Source organism: Hyla sarda, chromosome 13 (assembly GCF_029499605.1).
Source record: "Hyla sarda isolate aHylSar1 chromosome 13, aHylSar1.hap1, whole genome shotgun sequence".
Taxonomy (NCBI): Eukaryota; Metazoa; Chordata; class Amphibia; order Anura; family Hylidae; genus Hyla; species Hyla sarda.
In genome coordinates this window covers 4,415,736-4,433,916 of record NC_079201.1, presented here as the reverse complement: position 1 = coordinate 4,433,916, position 18,181 = coordinate 4,415,736, and the positions used below count along the sequence as shown (strand labels likewise).

The 18,181-nt window shown below is 42.7% G+C and overlaps 1 protein-coding gene across 1 annotated transcript in view; it reads right to left on the bottom strand.

Moving 5' to 3' along the window:
• The window catches only part of PIRT (phosphoinositide interacting regulator of transient receptor potential channels), a 33,738-nt gene extending 20,953 nt beyond the window's left edge, over positions 1-12,785 (bottom strand). Inside the window, exon 1 of the mRNA XM_056549512.1 lies at positions 12,403-12,785. Coding sequence (XP_056405487.1) covers positions 12,403-12,558 — 156 coding nt within the window. The 5' untranslated portion in view covers positions 12,559-12,785. The remainder of the gene's footprint in view (positions 1-12,402) is intronic.
• Between the last annotated feature and the right edge of the window lie 5,396 nt (positions 12,786-18,181).

Below are 18,181 nucleotides of genomic sequence, written 5' to 3'. Positions count from 1 at the left end.
GTGATATGATCTGGTATATAGTGCACTGTGTGATATGATCTGGTATATAGTGCACTGTGTGATATGATCTGGTATATAGTGCACTGTGTGATATGTTCTGGTATATAGTGCACTGTGTGATATGTTCTGGTATAGTGCACTGTGTGATATGATCTGATATATAGTGCACTGTGTGATATGATCTGGTATAGTGCACTGTGTGATATGATCTGGTATAGTGCACTGTGTGATATGATCTGGTATAGTGCACTGTGTGATATGATCTGGTATAGTGCACTGTGTGACATGTTCTGGTATAGTGCACTGTGTGATATGTTCTGGTATAGTGCACTGTGTGATATGATCTGGTATATAGTGCACTGTGTGATATGTTCTGGTATAGTGCACTGTGTGATATGATCTGGTATAGTGCACTGTGTGACATGATCTGGTACTGTGTGATATGATCTGGTATAGTGCACTGTGTGATATGTTCTGGTATAGTGCACTGTGTGATATGATCTGGTATAGTGCACTGTGTGACATGATCTGGTACTGTGTGATATGATCTGGTATATTGCACTGTGTGATATGATCTGGTATAGTGCACTGTGTGATATGATCTGGTATATAGTGCACTGTGTGATATGATCTGGTATAGTGCACTGTGTGATATCATCTGGTATAGTGCACTGTGTGATATGATCTGGTATAGTGCACTGTGTGATATGATCTGGTATAATGCAGTGTATGATATGATCTGGTATAGTGCACTGTGTGATATGTTCTGGTATATAGTGCACTGTGTGATATGATCTCGTATATAGTGCACTGTGTGATATGTTCTGGTATAGTGCACTGTGTGATATGATCTGGTATAGTGCACTGTGTGATATGATCTGGTATAGTGCACTGTGTGATATGTTCTGGTATAGTGCACTGTGTGATATGATCTGGTATATAGTGCACTGTGTGATATGATCTGGTATATCGTGCACTGTGTGATATGATCTGGTATAGTGCACTGTGTGATATCATCTGGTATAGTGCACTGTGTGATATGATCTGGTATAGTGCACTGTGTGACATGATCTGGTACTGTGTGATATGATCTGGTATATAGTGCACTGTGTGATATGTTCTGGTATAGTGCACTGTGTGATATGATCTGGTATAGTGCACTGTGTGACATGATCTGGTACTGTGTGATATGATCTGGTATATAGTGCACTGTGTGATGTGTTCTGGTATAGTGCACTGTGTGATATGATCTGGTATAGTGCACTGTGTGACATGATCTGGTATATAGTGCACTGTGTGATATGATCTGGTATATAGTGCACTGTGTGATATGTTCTGGTATAGTGCACTGTGTGATATGATCTGGTATAGTGCACTGTGTGATATGTTCTGGTATAGTGCACTGTGTGATATGATCTGGTATAGTGCACTCTGTGACCTGATCTGGTACTGTGTGATATGATCTGGTATATAGTGCACTGTGTGATATTATCTGGTATAGTGCACTGTGTGATATGATCTTGTATATAGTGCACTGTGTGACATGATCTGGTACTGTGTGATATGATCTGGTATATAGTGCACTGTGTGATATGATCTGGTATAGTGCACTGTGTGATATGATCTTGTATATAGTGCACTGTGTGACATGATCTGGTACTGTGTGATATGATCTGGTATATAGTGCACTGTGTGATATGATCTGGTATAGTGCACTGTGTGATATGATCTGGTACAGTGCACTGTGTGATATGATCTGGTACAGTGCACTGTGTGATATGATTTGGTATATAGTGCACTGTGTGATATGATCTGGTATAGTGCACTGTGTGATATGATCTGGTATATAGTGCACTGTGTGATATGTTCTGGTATAGTGCACTGTGTGATATGATCTGGTATAGTGCACTGTGTGATATGTTCTGGTATAGTGCACTGTGTGATATGATCTGGTATAGTGCACTGTGTGACATGATCTGGTACTGTGTGATATGATCTGGTATATAGTGCACTGTGTGATATGATCTGGTATAGTGCACTGTGTGATATGATCTGGTATAGTGCACTGTGTGATATGATCTGGTACAGTGCACTGTGTTATATGATCTGGTACAGTGCACTGTGTGATATGATCTGGTATATAGTGCACGGTGTGATATGATCTGGTATAGTGCATTGTGTGATATGATCTGGTATAGTGCACTGTGTGATATGATCTGGTATAGTGCACTGTGTGATATGTTCTGGTATAGTGCACTGTGTGATATGATCTGGTATAGTGCACTGTGTGATATGATCTGGTATATAGTGCACTGTGTGATATGATCTGGTATAGTGCACTGTGTGATATGATCTGTTATATAGTGCACTGTGTGATATGATCTGGTATAGTGCACTGTGTGATATGATCTGGTATATAGTGCACTGTGTGATATGTTCTGGTATAGTGCACTGTGTGATATGATCTGGTATATAGTGCACTGTGTGATATGTTCTGGTATATAGTGCACTGTGTGATATGATCTGGTATAGTGCACTGTGTGATATGTTCTGGTATAGTGCACTGTGTGATATGTTCTTGTATAGTGCACTGTGTGATATGTTCTGGTATAGTGCACTGTGTGATATGATCTGGTATATAGTGCACTGTGTGATATGTTCTGGTATATAGTGCACTGTGTGATATGATCTGGTATAGTGCACTGTGTGATATGATCTGGTATAGTGCACTGTGTGATATGATCTGGTATATAGTGCACTGTGTGATATGATCTGGTATAGTGCACTGTGTGATATGATCTGGTATATAGTGCACTGTGTGATATGTTCTGGTATAGTGCACTGTGTGATATGTTCTGGTATAGTGCACTGTGTGATATGTTCTGGTATAGTGCACTGTGTGATATGATCTGGTATATAGTGCACTGTGTGATATGTTCTGGTATAGTGCACTGTGTGATATGTTCTGGTATAGTGCACTGTGTGATATGATCTGGTATATAGTGCACTGTGTGATATGATCTGGTATAGTGCACTGTGTGATATGATCTGGTATAGTGCACTGTGTGATATGATCTGGTATAGTGCACTGTGTTATATGATCTGGTATAGTGCACTGTGTGATATGATCTGGTATAGTGCACTGTGTGATATGTTCTGGTATAGTGCACTGTGTGATATGTTCTTGTATAGTGCACTGTGTGATATGTTCTGGTATAGTGCACTGTGTGATATGATCTGGTATAGTGCACTGTGTGATATGTTCTGGTATATAGTGCACTGTGTGATATGATCTGGTATAGTGCACTGTGTGATATGATCTGGTATATAGTGCACTGTGTGATATGATCTGGAATAGTGCACTGTGTGATATGATCTGGTATATAGTGCACTGTGTGATATGATCTGGTATAGTGCACTGTGTGATATGATCTGGAATAGTGCACTGTGTGATATGATCTGGTATATAGTGCACTGTGTGATATGATCTGGTATAGTGCACTGTGTGATATGATCTGGTATATAGTGCACTGTGTGATATGATCTGGTATAGTGCACTGTGTGATATGATCTGGTATAGTGCACTGTGTGATATGATATGGTATAGTGCACTGTGTGATATGTTCTGGTATAGTGCACTGTGTGATATGTTCTGGTATAGTGCACTGTGTGATATGTTCTTGTATAGTGCACTGTGTGATATGTTCTGGTATAGTGCACTGTGTGATATGATCTGGTATAGTGCACTGTGTGATATGTTCTGGTATATAGTGCACTGTGTGATATGATCTGGTATAGTGCACTGTGTGATATGATCTGGTATATAGTGCACTGTGTGATATGATCTGGTATATAGTGCACTGTGTGATATGATCTGGTATAGTGCACTGTGTGATATGATCTGGTATATAGTGCACTGTGTGATATGTTCTGGTATAGTGCACTGTGTGATATGTTCTGGTATAGTGCACTGTGTGATATGTTCTGGTATAGTGCACTGTGTGATATGATCTGGTATATAGTGCACTGTGTGATATGTTCTGGTATAGTGCACTGTGTGATATGTTCTGGTATAGTGCACTGTGTGATATGATCTGGTATATAGTGCACTGTGTGATATGATCTGGTATAGTGCACTGTGTGATATGATCTGGTATAGTGCACTGTGTGATATGATCTGGTATATAGTGCACTGTGTGATATGATCTGGTATAGTGCACTGTGTTATATGATCTGGTATAGTGCACTGTGTGATATGATCTGGTATATAGTGCACTGTGTGATATGATCTGGTATAGTGCACTGTGTGATATGATCTGGTATAGTGCACTGTGTGATATGATCTGGTATATAGCGCACTGTGTGATATGATCTGGTATAGTGCACTGTGGGATATGATCTGGTATAGTGCACTGTGTGATATGATCTGGTATAGTGCACTGTGTGATATGATCTGGTATAGTGCACTGTGTGATATGATCTGGTATAGTGCACTGTGTGATATGATCTGGTATATAGTGCACTGTGTGATATGTTCTGGTATAGTGCACTGTGTGATATGATCTGGTATATAGTGCACTGTGTGATATGATCTGGTATAGTGCACTGTGTGATATGATCTGGTATAGTGCACTGTGTGATATGATCTGGTATAGTGCACTGTGTGATATGTTCTGGTATAGTGCACTGTGTGATATGATCTGGTATAGTGCACTGTGTGATATGATCTGGTATATAGTGCACTGTGTGATATGATCTGGTATAGTGCACTGTGTGATATGATCTGGTATATAGTGCACTGTGTGATATGATCTGGTATATAGTGCACTGTGTGATATGATCTGGTATAGTGCACTGTGTGATATGATCTGGTACAGTGCACTGTGTGATATGATCTGGTACAGTGCACTGTGTGATATGATCTGGTATATAGTGCACTGTGTGATATGTTCTGGTATAGTGCACTGTGTGATATGATCTGGTATAGTGCACTGTGTGATATGATCTGGTATATAGTGCACTGTGTGATATGATCTGGTATAGTGCACTGTGTGATATGATCTGGTATAGTGCACTGTGTGATATGATCTGGTATAGTGCACTGTGTGATATGATCTGGTATATAGTGCACTGTGTGATATGATCATATTACCTTGACTGGTCTATAGCATGTGTATCTAAGCCTACCATGTGTGATACTATCTCCTAGGCAAGTGTATCTAAGCCTACCCTGTGTGATACTGTCTCCTATGCAAGTGTATCTAAGCCTACCATGTGTGATACTGTCTCCTATGCGAGTGTATCTAAGCCTACCATGATCCTATCTCAGCAGTGATACTCCGGGTATAATATAGCCCTGTGTGTGTTGCCCGTGAACCTGATGCTGAGGGAACATTTCCTTACTGACTCACTGTGATTATTGATCTGACGGGAGGGATCCCCCGTGTTCTCATCCGCTCACCATTAGATGTATAGGATGTGCAGTATTGATCACATTAGGCCGGGTTCACACTAGTCTCCTGACCGCCGCTCTCATCACTGACTTGGCAGCTGTCAGTCAGACTTGTGGTTGGGTCGGTACTTACTGTATGACACCAGTGTGAACCCGGAATGGGGTCGGCTCCCTGCACTACACGAAACAGTAGACATTTGCAAGGAACCAAGGGACATTGACACATTGGTTTACCAAAAGGAAATACAAATCTAACACAGTGGTTCAGTGGTTAGCATTGTATGTCAGTGGTGTTAGCATTGTATGGTGGCTCAGTGGTGTTAGCATTGTATGGTGGATCAGTGGTGTTAGCATTGTATGGTGGATCAGTGGTGTTAGCATTGTATGGTGGATCAGTGGTTAGAATTGTGTAGTGGCTCAGTGGTTAGCATTGCAGTGTATCTCAGTGGTTAGCATTGTATGGTGGCTCAGTGGTTAGCATTGCAGTGTATCTCAGTGGTTAGCATTGTATGGTGGCTCAGTGGTTAGCATTGCAGTGTATCTCAGTGGTTAGCCTTGTATGGTGGCTCAGTGGTTAGTATTGTGTAGTGGCTCAGTGGTTAGCATTGCAGTGCATCTCAGTGGTTAGCATTGTATGGTGGCTCAGTGGTTAGCATTGCAGTGTATCTCAGTGGTTAGCATTGTATGGTGGCTCAGTGGTTAGAATTGTGTAGTGGCTCAGTGGTTAGCATTGCAGTGTATCTCAGTGGTTAGCATTGTATGGTGGCTCAGTGGTTAGCATTGCAGTGTATCTCAGTGGTTAGCCTTGTATGGTGGCTCAGTGGTTAGTATTGTGTAGTGGCTCAGTGGTTAGCATTGCAGTGTATCTCAGTGGTTAGCATTGTATGGTGGCTCAGTGGTTAGAATTGTGTAGTGGCTCAGTGGTTAGCATTGCAGTGTATCTCAGTGGTTAGCATTGTATGGTGGCTCAGTGGTTAGCATTGCAGTGTATCTCAGTGGTTAGCATTGCAGTGTATCTCAGTGGTTAGCATTGCAGTGTATCTCAGTGGTTAGAATTGTATGGTGGCTCAGTGGTTAGCATTGCAGTGTATCTCAGTGGTTAGCATTGTATGGTGGCTCAGTGGTTAGAATTGTGTAGTGGCTCAGTGGTTAGCATTGCAGTGTATCTCAGTGGTTAGCATTGCAGTGTATCTCAGTGGTTAGCATTGTATGGTGGCTCAGTGGTTAGCATTGTTTGGTGGCTCAGTGGTTAGCATTGCAGTGTATCTCAGTGGTTAGCATTGCAGTGTATCTCAGTGGTTAGAATTGTATGGTGGCTCAGTGGTTAGAATTGTGTAGTGGCTCAGTGGTTAGCATTGCAGTGTATCTCAGTGGTTAGCATTGCAGTGTATCTCAGTGGTTAGCATTGTATGGTGGCTCAGTGGTTAGCATTGTATGGTGGCTCAGTGGTTAGCATTGCAGTGTATCTCAGTGGTTAGCATTGAAGTGTATCTCAGTGGTTAGAATTGTGTAGTGGCTCAGTGGTTAGCATTGCAGTGTATCCCAGTGGTTAGCATTGCAGTGTATCTCAGTGGTTAGCATTGCAGTGTATCTCAGTGGTTAGCATTGTATGGTGGCTCAGTGGTTAGCATTGCAGTGTATCCCAGTGGTTAGCATTGTATGGTGGCTCAGTGGTTAGCATTGCAGTGTATCTCAGTGGTTAGCATTGTATGGTGGCTCAGTGGTTAGAATTGTGTAGTGGCTCAGTGGTTAGCATTGCAGTGTATCCCAGTGGTTAGCATTGTATGGTGGCTCAGTGGTTAGCATTGTATGGTGGCTCAGTGGTTAGCATTGCAGTGTATCCCAGTGGTTAGCATTGTATGGTGGCTCAGTGGTTAGCATTGCAGTGTATCTCAGTGGTTAGCATTGCAGTGTATCCCAGTGGTTAGCATTGTATGGTGGCTCAGTGGTTAGCATTGTATGGTGGCTCAGTGGTTAGCATTGTATGGTGGCTCAGTGGTTAGCATTGCAGTGTATCCCAGTGGTTAGCATTGTATGGTGGCTCAGTGGTTAGCATTGTATGGTGGCTCAGTGGTTAGCATTGTATGGAGGTTCAGTGGTTAGCATTGCAGTGTATCCCAGTGGTTAGCATTGTATGGTGGCTCAGTGGTTAGCATTGCAGTGTATCTCAGTGGTTAGCATTGTATGGTGGCTCAGTGGTTAGCATTGCAGTGTATCTCAGTGGTTAGCATTGTATGGTGGCTCAGTGGTTAGCATTGCAGTGTATCTCAGTGGTTAGCCTTGTATGGTGGCTCAGTGGTTAGAATTGTGTAGTGGCTCAGTGGTTAGCATTGCAGTGTATCTCAGTGGTTAGCATTGTATGGTGGCTCAGTGGTTAGCATTGCAGTGTATCTCAGTGGTTAGCATTGTATGGTGGCTCAGTGGTTAGCATTGTATGGTGGCTCAGTGGTTAGCATTGCAGTGTATCTCAGTGGTTAGCATTGTATGGTGGCTCAGTGGTTAGCATTGTATGGTGGCTCAGTGGTTAGCATTGCAGTGTATCTCAGTGGTTAGCATTGCAGTGTATCTCAGTGGTTAGCATTGTATGGTGGCTCAGTGGTTAGCATTGTATGGTGGCTCAGTGGTTAGCATTGCAGTGTATCTCAGTGGTTAGAATTGTGTAGTGGCTCAGTGGTTAGCATTGTATGGTGGCTCAGTGGTTAGCATTGCAGTGTATCTCAGTGGTTAGCATTGTATGGTGGCTCAGTGGTTAGCATTGTATGGTGGCTCAGTGGTTAGCATTGCAGTGTATCTCAGTGGTTAGCATTGTATGGTGGCTCAGTGGTTAGCATTGTATGGTGGCTCAGTGGTTAGCATTGTATGGTGGCTCAGTGGTTAGCATTGCAGTGTATCCCAGTGGTTAGCATTGTATGGTGGCTCAGTGGTTAGCATTGCAGTGTATCTCAGTGGTTAGCATTGCAGTGTATCTCAGTGGTTAGCATTGCAGTGTATCTCAGTGGTTAGCATTGTATGGTGGCTCAGTGGTTAGCATTGCAGTGTATCTCAGTGGTTAGCATTGCAGTGTATCTCAGTGGTTAGCATTGTATGGTGGCTCAGTGGTTAGCATTGCAGTGTATCTCAGTGGTTAGCATTGTATGGTGGCTCAGTGGTTAGAATTGTGTAGTGGCTCAGTGGTTAGCATTGCAGTGTATCCCAGTGGTTAGCATTGTATGGTGGCTCAGTGGTTAGCATTGTATGGTGGCTCAGTGGTTAGCATTGCAGTGTATCCCAGTGGTTAGCATTGTATGGTGGCTCAGTGGTTAGCATTGCAGTGTATCTCAGTGGTTAGCATTGCAGTGTATCCCAGTGGTTAGCATTGTATGGTGGCTCAGTGGTTAGCATTGTATGGTGGCTCAGTGGTTAGCATTGTATGGTGGCTCAGTGGTTAGCATTGCAGTGTATCCCAGTGGTTAGCATTGTATGGTGGCTCAGTGGTTAGCATTGTATGGTGGCTCAGTGGTTAGCATTGTATGGTGGTTCAGTGGTTAGCATTGCAGTGTATCCCAGTGGTTAGCATTGTATGGTGGCTCAGTGGTTAGCATTGCAGTGTATCTCAGTGGTTAGCATTGTATGGTGGCTCAGTGGTTAGCATTGCAGTGTATCTCAGTGGTTAGCATTGTATGGTGGCTCAGTGGTTAGCATTGCAGTGTATCTCAGTGGTTAGCCTTGTATGGTGGCTCAGTGGTTAGAATTGTGTAGTGGCTCAGTGGTTAGCATTGCAGTGTATCTCAGTGGTTAGCATTGTATGGTGGCTCAGTGGTTAGCATTGCAGTGTATCTCAGTGGTTAGCATTGTATGGTGGCTCAGTGGTTAGCATTGTATGGTGGCTCAGTGGTTAGCATTGCAGTGTATCTCAGTGGTTAGCATTGTATGGTGGCTCAGTGGTTAGCATTGTATGGTGGCTCAGTGGTTAGCATTGCAGTGTATCTCAGTGGTTAGCATTGCAGTGTATCTCAGTGGTTAGCATTGTATGGTGGCTCAGTGGTTAGCATTGTATGGTGGCTCAGTGGTTAGCATTGCAGTGTATCTCAGTGGTTAGAATTGTGTAGTGGCTCAGTGGTTAGCATTGTATGGTGGCTCAGTGGTTAGCATTGCAGTGTATCTCAGTGGTTAGCATTGTATGGTGGCTCAGTGGTTAGCATTGTATGGTGGCTCAGTGGTTAGCATTGCAGTGTATCTCAGTGGTTAGCATTGCAGTGTATCTCAGTGGTTAGCATTGTATGGTGGCTCAGTGGTTAGCATTGTATGGTGGCTCAGTGGTTAGCATTGCAGTGTATCTCAGTGGTTAGAATTGTGTAGTGGCTCAGTGGTTAGCATTGTATGGTGGCTCAGTGGTTAGCATTGCAGTGTATCTCAGTGGTTAGCATTGCAGTGTATCTCAGTGGTTAGCATTGCAGTGTATCTCAGTGGTTAGCATTGTATGGTGGCTCAGTGGTTAGCATCGCAGTGTATCCCAGTGGTTAGCATTGTATGGTGGCTCAGTGGTTAGCATTGCAGTGTATCTCAGTGGTTAGCATTGTATGGTGGCTCAGTGGTTAGAATTGTGTAGTGGCTCAGTGGTTAGCATTGCAGTGTATCTCAGTGGTTAGCATTGTATGGTGGCTCAGTGGTTAGCATTGCAGTGTATCTCAGTGGTTAGCATTGCAGTGTATCCCAGTGGTTAGCATTGTATGGTGGCTCAGTGGTTAGCATTGTATGGTGGCTCAGTGGTTAGCATTGTATGGTGGCTCAGTGGTTAGCATTGTATGGTGGCTCAGTGGTTAGCATTGTATGGTGGCTCAGTGGTTAGCATTGCAGTGTATCCCAGTGGTTAGCATTGTATGGTGGCTCAGTGGTTAGCATTGTATGGTGGCTCAGTGGTTAGCATTGTATGGTGGCTCAGTGGTTAGCATTGTATGGTGGCTCAGTGGTTAGCATTGCAGTGTATCCCAGTGGTTAGCATTGTATGGTGGCTCAGTGGTTAGCATTGCAGTGTATCCCAGTGGTTAGCATTGTATGGTGGCTCAGTGGTTAGCATTGCAGTGTATCTCAGTGGTTAGCATTGTATGGTGGCTCAGTGGTTAGCATTGCAGTGTATCTCAGTGGTTAGCATTGTATGGTGGCTCAGTGGTTAGCATTGCAGTGTATCTCAGTGGTTAGCCTTGTATGGTGGCTCAGTGGTTAGAATTGTGTAGTGGCTCAGTGGTTAGCATTGCAGTGTATCTCAGTGGTTAGCATTGTATGGTGGCTCAGTGGTTAGCATTGCAGTGTATCTCAGTGGTTAGCATTGTATGGTGGCTCAGTGGTTAGCATTGCAGTGTATCTCAGTGGTTAGCATTGCAGTGTATCTCAGTGGTTAGAATTGTATGGTGGCTCAGTGGTTAGAATTGTGTAGTGGCTCAGTGGTTAGCATTGCAGTGTATCTCAGTGGTTAGCATTGTATGGAGGCTCAGTGGTTAGCATTGCAGTGTATCTCAGTGGTTAGCATTGCAGTGTATCTCAGTGGTTAGAATTGTGTAGTGGCTCAGTGGTTAGCATTGCAGTGTATCCCAGTGGTTAGCATTGTATGGTGGCTCAGTGGTTAGCATTGCAGTGTATCTCAGTGGTTAGCATTGCAGTGTATCTCAGTGGTTAGAATTGTGTAGTGGCTCAGTGGTTAGCATTGCAGTGTATCCCAGTGGTTAGCATTGTATGGTGGCTCAGTGGTTAGCATTGCAGTGTATCTCAGTGGTTAGCATTGCAGTGTATCTCAGTGGTTAGCATTGTATGGTGGCTCAGTGGTTAGCATTGCAGTGTATCCCAGTGGTTAGCATTGTATGGTGGCTCAGTGGTTAGCATTGTATGGTGGCTCAGTGGTTAGCATTGTATGGTGGCTCAGTGGTTAGCATTGCAGTGTATCCCAGTGGTTAGCATTGTATGGTGGCTCAGTGGTTAGCATTGCAGTGTATCCCAGTGGTTAGCATTGTATGGTGGCTCAGTGGTTAGCATTGTATGGTGGCTCAGTGGTTAGCATTGTATGGTGGCTCAGTGGTTAGCATTGCAGTGTATCCCAGTGGTTAGCATTGTATGGTGGCTCAGTGGTTAGCATTGCAGTGTATCTCAGTGGTTAGCATTGCAGTGTATCTCAGTGGTTAGCATTGCAGTGTATCTCAGTGGTTAGCATTGTATGGTGGCTCAGTGGTTAGCATTGCAGTGTATCTCAGTGGTTAGCATTGCAGTGTATCTCAGTGGTTAGCATTGTATGGTGGCTCAGTGGTTAGCATTGCAGTGTATCTCAGTGGTTAGCATTGCAGTGTATCCCAGTGGTTAGCATTGCAGTGTATCCCAGTGGTTAGCATTGTATGGTGGCTAATACATTCCCCTCTTATTCTCCTACCCTTCATTATACACTGACACTGTCAGCCAACTTTTCACAGTCCCTCTTATGCTTGCTCATTTTTCCTGCTTCCACCAAATGGTCAATGATCATGCACATTCCAGGGTTTTAACGTTACGGCTGATATTATTATTAACAATAACAACAACAAATTGACATGTTCGGTCATCCCTAAGATGAATAATATACCGCATACACACATATAGCGGTATATACATCTCATAGCGTTGCTTCTCCCAGCCCACAAAGAATATTGAAGAAAAATCTCTGAAAGCTAAAAAAGTTAAAAAAATAAAATAAATAAATACAAGACAATAAATGAATACAATAAATAAATACAATAAAGAAAATAAATGAATAAGTCCCTTTTTTTTCCATGAAATCACCCGTATTATTTTATAAATAATTATTCTTTGCAAAAAATTAAAATATTTTCTCAAAAATCTCCCCCATATAACCTCCCATGGAGTGGGTTTCCCAAGGCGGTGGCGGCCCCCGCTCCAGCATTGTACCCGGAGCCCCACCTTAGACATGATGAAGCGGAGCCCCTACTTACGTCGTCTAGGGGACAGCTCCGGTCGTAGGTGTAGAGCAGGAGTTTACCGATCTTGGACCAGCGGAGTCCACATGGTGCGGCGTCCTCACTGTAGATCCCAGTTACATTATCGCAGCTGCTCTCCCTGTCCTCTTCTGCTGATGAGATTCCCAGCATAATGCTTCGCTAATGGATTAACCCCTTCCTTGCCCCCGTCGCTTTCTGCTTGGCTGGAGGGACCGACGTAGAGGGGGAGAGGGAAAAAAAAAAAAAGCTAAAAGTTTTATGGACTTTGCATATTAACGTCCAAGCGACTCCAGCGGGGAATAACATCCCTCATGGTGACACGGGCTGCGCACAGGATCGGCTGCCAGGAGATGGGTGCGACCGATGGTGGAGTTTTGGGTTGTATCCAGAACTCATCAGGACCGGACTGCAGAGGGAGGAGATCCTGAGGATCCCTCGGGAAGGGGGCACCCGCCTCACAACAGTTGGTTTGTTTGGCTCCAGGTGAACAAATATGGGTGGGGGTGACAGGGGAGGGGGTGAGGGGTAAGAGGTGAACGGTAAGAGGGTGAGGGGGTAACAGGTGAGAGGCGAGAGAGTAAAGGAGTGAGGGTTTACAGGGTGAGGGGCAGCAGAGGAGGGAGGGGGTGAGGGGCAGCAGAGGAGGGAGGGGCTGAGGGGCAGCAGAGGAGGGAGGGGCTGAGGGGCAGCAGAGGAGGGAGGGACAGAGGGGCAGCAGAGGAGGGAGGGTGTGAGGGGTAAGGGACTGAGGGGCAGCAGAGGAGGGAGGGGCAGCAGAGGAGGGAGGAGGTGAGGGGCAGAGGAGGGAGGGTGTGAGGGGCAGCAGAGGAGTGAGGGGTAAGGGACTGAGGGGCAGCAGAGGAGGGAGGGGCAGCAGAGGGGCTGAGGGGCAGCAGAGGAGGGAGGAGGGAGGGGGGTGAGGGGCAGCAGGGGAGGAAAGGGTTAAGGGGCAGCAGAGGGGGTGAGGGGCAGCAGGGGAGGGAGGGTTGTTGTCAATCTGTAGCTCAGAATCCTAATTATTTGTTGTCAACATCAGCTACGCCTCATTGTTTGCTCACCTGCCACCAGGAGTAACGACAGGACTGTCCTACCTCTGCGCCCTCTCTATCTATCTCATATCTATCTATCTATCTCATATCTATCTATCATCTATCTATCTATCTCATATCTATCTATCTATCTCATATCTATCTCATATCTATCTTATATCTATCTATCTCATATCTATCTATCTCATATCTATCTATCTATCTCATATCTATCTATCTATCTCATATCTATCTATCTCATATCTATCTATCTCATATCTATCTATCTCATATCTATCTATCTCATATCTATCTATCTCATATCTATCTCATATCTATCTATCTATCTCATATCTATCTATCTCATATCTATCTATCTATCTATCTATCTATCTCATATCTATCTATCTCATATCTATCTATCTATCTCATATCTATCTATCTCATATCTATCTATCTCATATCTATCTCATATCTATCTATCTATCTCATATCTATCTATCTCATATCTATCTATCTATCTATCTCATATCTATCTATCTCATATCTATCTATCTCATATCTATCTATCTCATATCTATCTCATATCTATCTATCTCATATCTATCTATCTATCTCATATCTATCTCATATCTATCTATCTCATATTTATCTATCTATCTATCTCATATCTATCTCATATCTATCTATCTATCTCATATCTATCTCATATCTATCTCATATCTATCTATCTATCTATCTCATATTTATCTATCTATCTCATATCTATCTCATATCTATCTATCCATCTCATATCTATCTATATATCTATATCTCATATCTATCCATCTCATATATATCTATATCTATCTCATATCTATCTATATCTCTCTCATATCTATCTATATCTCATATCTATCTATCTCATATCTATCTATCTCTTATCTATCTATCTATATCTCATATCTATCTATATCTCATATCTATCTATCTCATATCTATCTATCTATCATCTATCTCATATCTATCTCATATATATCTATATCTCATATCTATCTATCTCCTATATCTATATCTCATATCTATCTATATCTCATATCTATCTATCTCATATCTATCTATCTATCTCATATCTATCTCATATATATCTATATCTCATATATATCTATCTCATATCCATCTATATCTCATATCTATCTCATATCTATCTATCTCATATCTATCTATCTATCTTATATCTATCTATCTCATATCTATCTATCTATCTCATATCTATCTATCTATCTTATATCTATCTATCTCATATCTATCTATCTATCTCATATCTAATATCTATCTCATATCTAATATCTATCTATATCTCATATCTATCTATCTATCTATCTCATATCTAATATCTATCTCATATCTAATATCTATCTATATCTCATATCTATCTATCTCATATCTATCTCCTATCTCTATCTCTCTCATATCCCAGGGTAGAGGGTATTAACCCCTTTGTGTTCGTGACGCCATGGTGTGCTTTGCCTATGTAACCACCCAAAGGTTGCACCGCTAGTCCTAGGTTAGGCAGGGCAAACAATAGTCCAAGGCCAGGTTAAGGGTAACGGTAGCGTTACTGAGGTAGAATGATGGTAACAGTCTATACAGTTCGGCCAGGATCCCAGAGAGGTGACCAGTGACACGAGGGAGGTCAAGTGTGATACTGTCTGTGGAGATATGTGCACCTGACGTGTATCTAAGCTTATCATGTGTGATACTGTGTACAAGGCTGTGTATCTAAGCTTATCATGTGTGATACTGTCTGTTGAGATATGTGCACCTGCTGTGTATCTAAGGTTATGTGTGATACTGTGTATCTAAGCTTATCATGTGTGATACTGTCTTCTCCATTCATGTAACATCTCAGCATGCTGAGGATCTGTCGTCAGTCCTTACAGGTTGGAGTGCCCCTTTAGCTCTGGACACAATTCACATTCATTCACTAGACTTAGATTTTGGTGTATCTTATCTTAGATACATTTATTTAGGTTTTAGACTCCTTTAGTGTACAGTATAAGGGGTGAGGCTTAGGTTTATAATGCAAAAATTTTGGCATAAAAGAATATTGGTGCATAGTGTAAGTATTGGTCAGAACCAGCAGATCGGCCCCATTGGCCGGAAATAGGTGATCAGGGGTGACGGGTCAGGACAGGGGGGGGTTCATTTACAGATGATCCGGGTGACAGGGGTCAAGACAGGGGGGGGGGTTCATTTACAGATGATCCGGGTGACAGGTGTCAGGACAGGGTGAGGGGTCATTTACAGACAATCCGGGGTGACAGGGGTCAGGACAGGGTGAGGGGTCATTTACAGACGATCCGGGGGTGACAGGGGTCAGGACAGGGTGAGGGGTCATTTACAGACGGATTTATTTATCACCCTAGGAACTTATTTTTAGACAATGTATTGCCCAATGGGGTCAGAGGTCACCCAGAATATTACACCTCAAACACTGCAGGCACCAGGGGGCGCTCTTTATGTGGATGGAATTCTAAGGAATATATTCTGTACACACAATAAGAGCTGTGTATCTAAGCTTATCATGTGTGATACTGTCTACTGAGCTGTGTATCTAAGCTTATCATGTGTGATACTGTCTACTGAACTGTGTATCTAAGCTTATCATGTGTGATACTGTCTACTGAGCTGTGTATCTAAGCTTATGTGTGATACTGCTACTGAGCAGTGTATCTAAGCTTGTGTGATACTGCCTACTGAGCAGTGTATCTAAGCTTGTGTGATACTGCCTACTGAGCAGTGTATCTAAGCTTATGTGTGATACTGCTTACTGAGCAGTGTATCTAAGCTTGTGTGATACTGCCTACTGAGCAGTGTATCTAAGCTTGTGTGATACTGCCTACTGAGCTGTGTATCTAAGCTTGTGTGATACTGTCTACTGAGGAGTGTATCTAAGCTTGTGTGATACTGCCTGCTGAGCAGTGTACCTAAGCTTGTGTGATACTGCCTACTGAGCAGTGTATCTAAGCTTGTGTGATACTGCCTACTGAGTAGTGTATCTAAGCTTATCATGTGTGATACTGTCTACTGAGCAGTGTATCTAAGCTTGTGTGATACTGCCTGCTGAGCAGTGTACCTAAGCTTGTGTGATACTGCCTACTGAGCAGTGTATCTAAGCTTGTGTGATACTGCCTACTGAGTTGTGTATCTAAGCTTATCATGTGTGATACAGTCTACTGAGAAGTTTATCATGTGTAGACAGTCTACTGAGAAGTTTATCATGTGTGATACAGTCTAGTGAGCAGTGTATCTAAGCTTAGCATGTGTATACTGAGCCAGAGTATTTAAGTCTACCTAGTGTGACAGTGTCATTTGAGCTTTGTATCTAAGTCTTGTGTGATACTTTATCCTGAGTTGTGCTTCTAAGCTGTCATGTGTGATACTGGTTGCTAAGTAGTGTATCTAAGCATATCATGTGTAATACTAATGAGCTGAGTATTCTTATTAGGGTGCAGGCACACCACGTTTTTGCTATACAGCTCCCGTATACAGTTTCAAGTTAAAAACCGTATAGAACCGTATAGAAAACCATGTGCATTGACTTAACATAGTAAATCGTATGTCAGACACATCATCCGGTTTAGTCCGTTTTGCGTCATATACAGTTTTATCTGTTTTTTTTACCCATACCCAAAACTGCTATAGCCTTCCATGTTTTTTTGGTCCGGGTGAAAAACTGTATTAACCCCTCAGGCTAAGTTTCCACTTGGTTTTTTTTCTGGCAGTTTTTTGAATACTGTCACTACAGTTTGAGCCAAAGCCAAAGTGTATTCAAAAGGAATAGGAAATATAAAGGAAGGACATATGCTTCTTCTTTATGGATCCACTTCTGACTTTGGCTCAAAAACTGCAGTAGCAGATATCCAAAAACTGCCAGGAAAAAAAACCAAGTGGAAACTTAGCCTAAAAGATGCAAGGTTTTTTCGGTTTTTGCATTTTCATTTTTTGCTCATCACCTTCTAAAAATCATAACGCTTTCAAATTTGCACCTAAAATTCCATATTGTGGCTTATTTTTTGTACCACCAATTCTATTTTGCAGTGACATTAGTCATTTTACCCAAAAATCCACGGAGAAACAGAAAAAAAATTCATTGTGCGACAAGATTGAAGAAAAAAATTCATTTTTAAACTTTTGGGGCTTCCGTTTCTACGCAGTGCATAACACCTTATCTTTATTCTGTAGGTCCATACGGTTAAAATGATCCCCTACTTACATAGGTTGGATATTGTCGTACTTCTGAAAAAAAAAAAAAAATTGTATGAGGACTCATTTTTTGTGCCCTGTTTTACCATGTACAGGGCGGTATGAGGACTCATTTTTACCACGTACAGGGCGGTATGAGGACTCATTTTTTGTGCCCTGTTTTACCATGTACAGGGCGGTATGAGGACTCATTTTTTGTGCCCTGTTTTACCATGTACAGGGCGGTATGAGGACTCATTTTTTGTGCCCTGTTTTACCATGTACAGGGCGGTATGAGGACTCATTTTTTGTGCCCTGTTTTACCATGTACAGGGCGGTATGAGGACTCATTTTTTGTGCCCTGTTTTACCATGTACAGGGCGGTATGAGGACTCATTTTTTGTGCCGTTTTACCATGTACAGGGCGGTATGAGGACTCATTTTTTGCGCCCTGTTTTACCACGTACAGGGCGGTATGAGGACTCATTTTTACCACGTACAGGGCGGTATGAGGACTC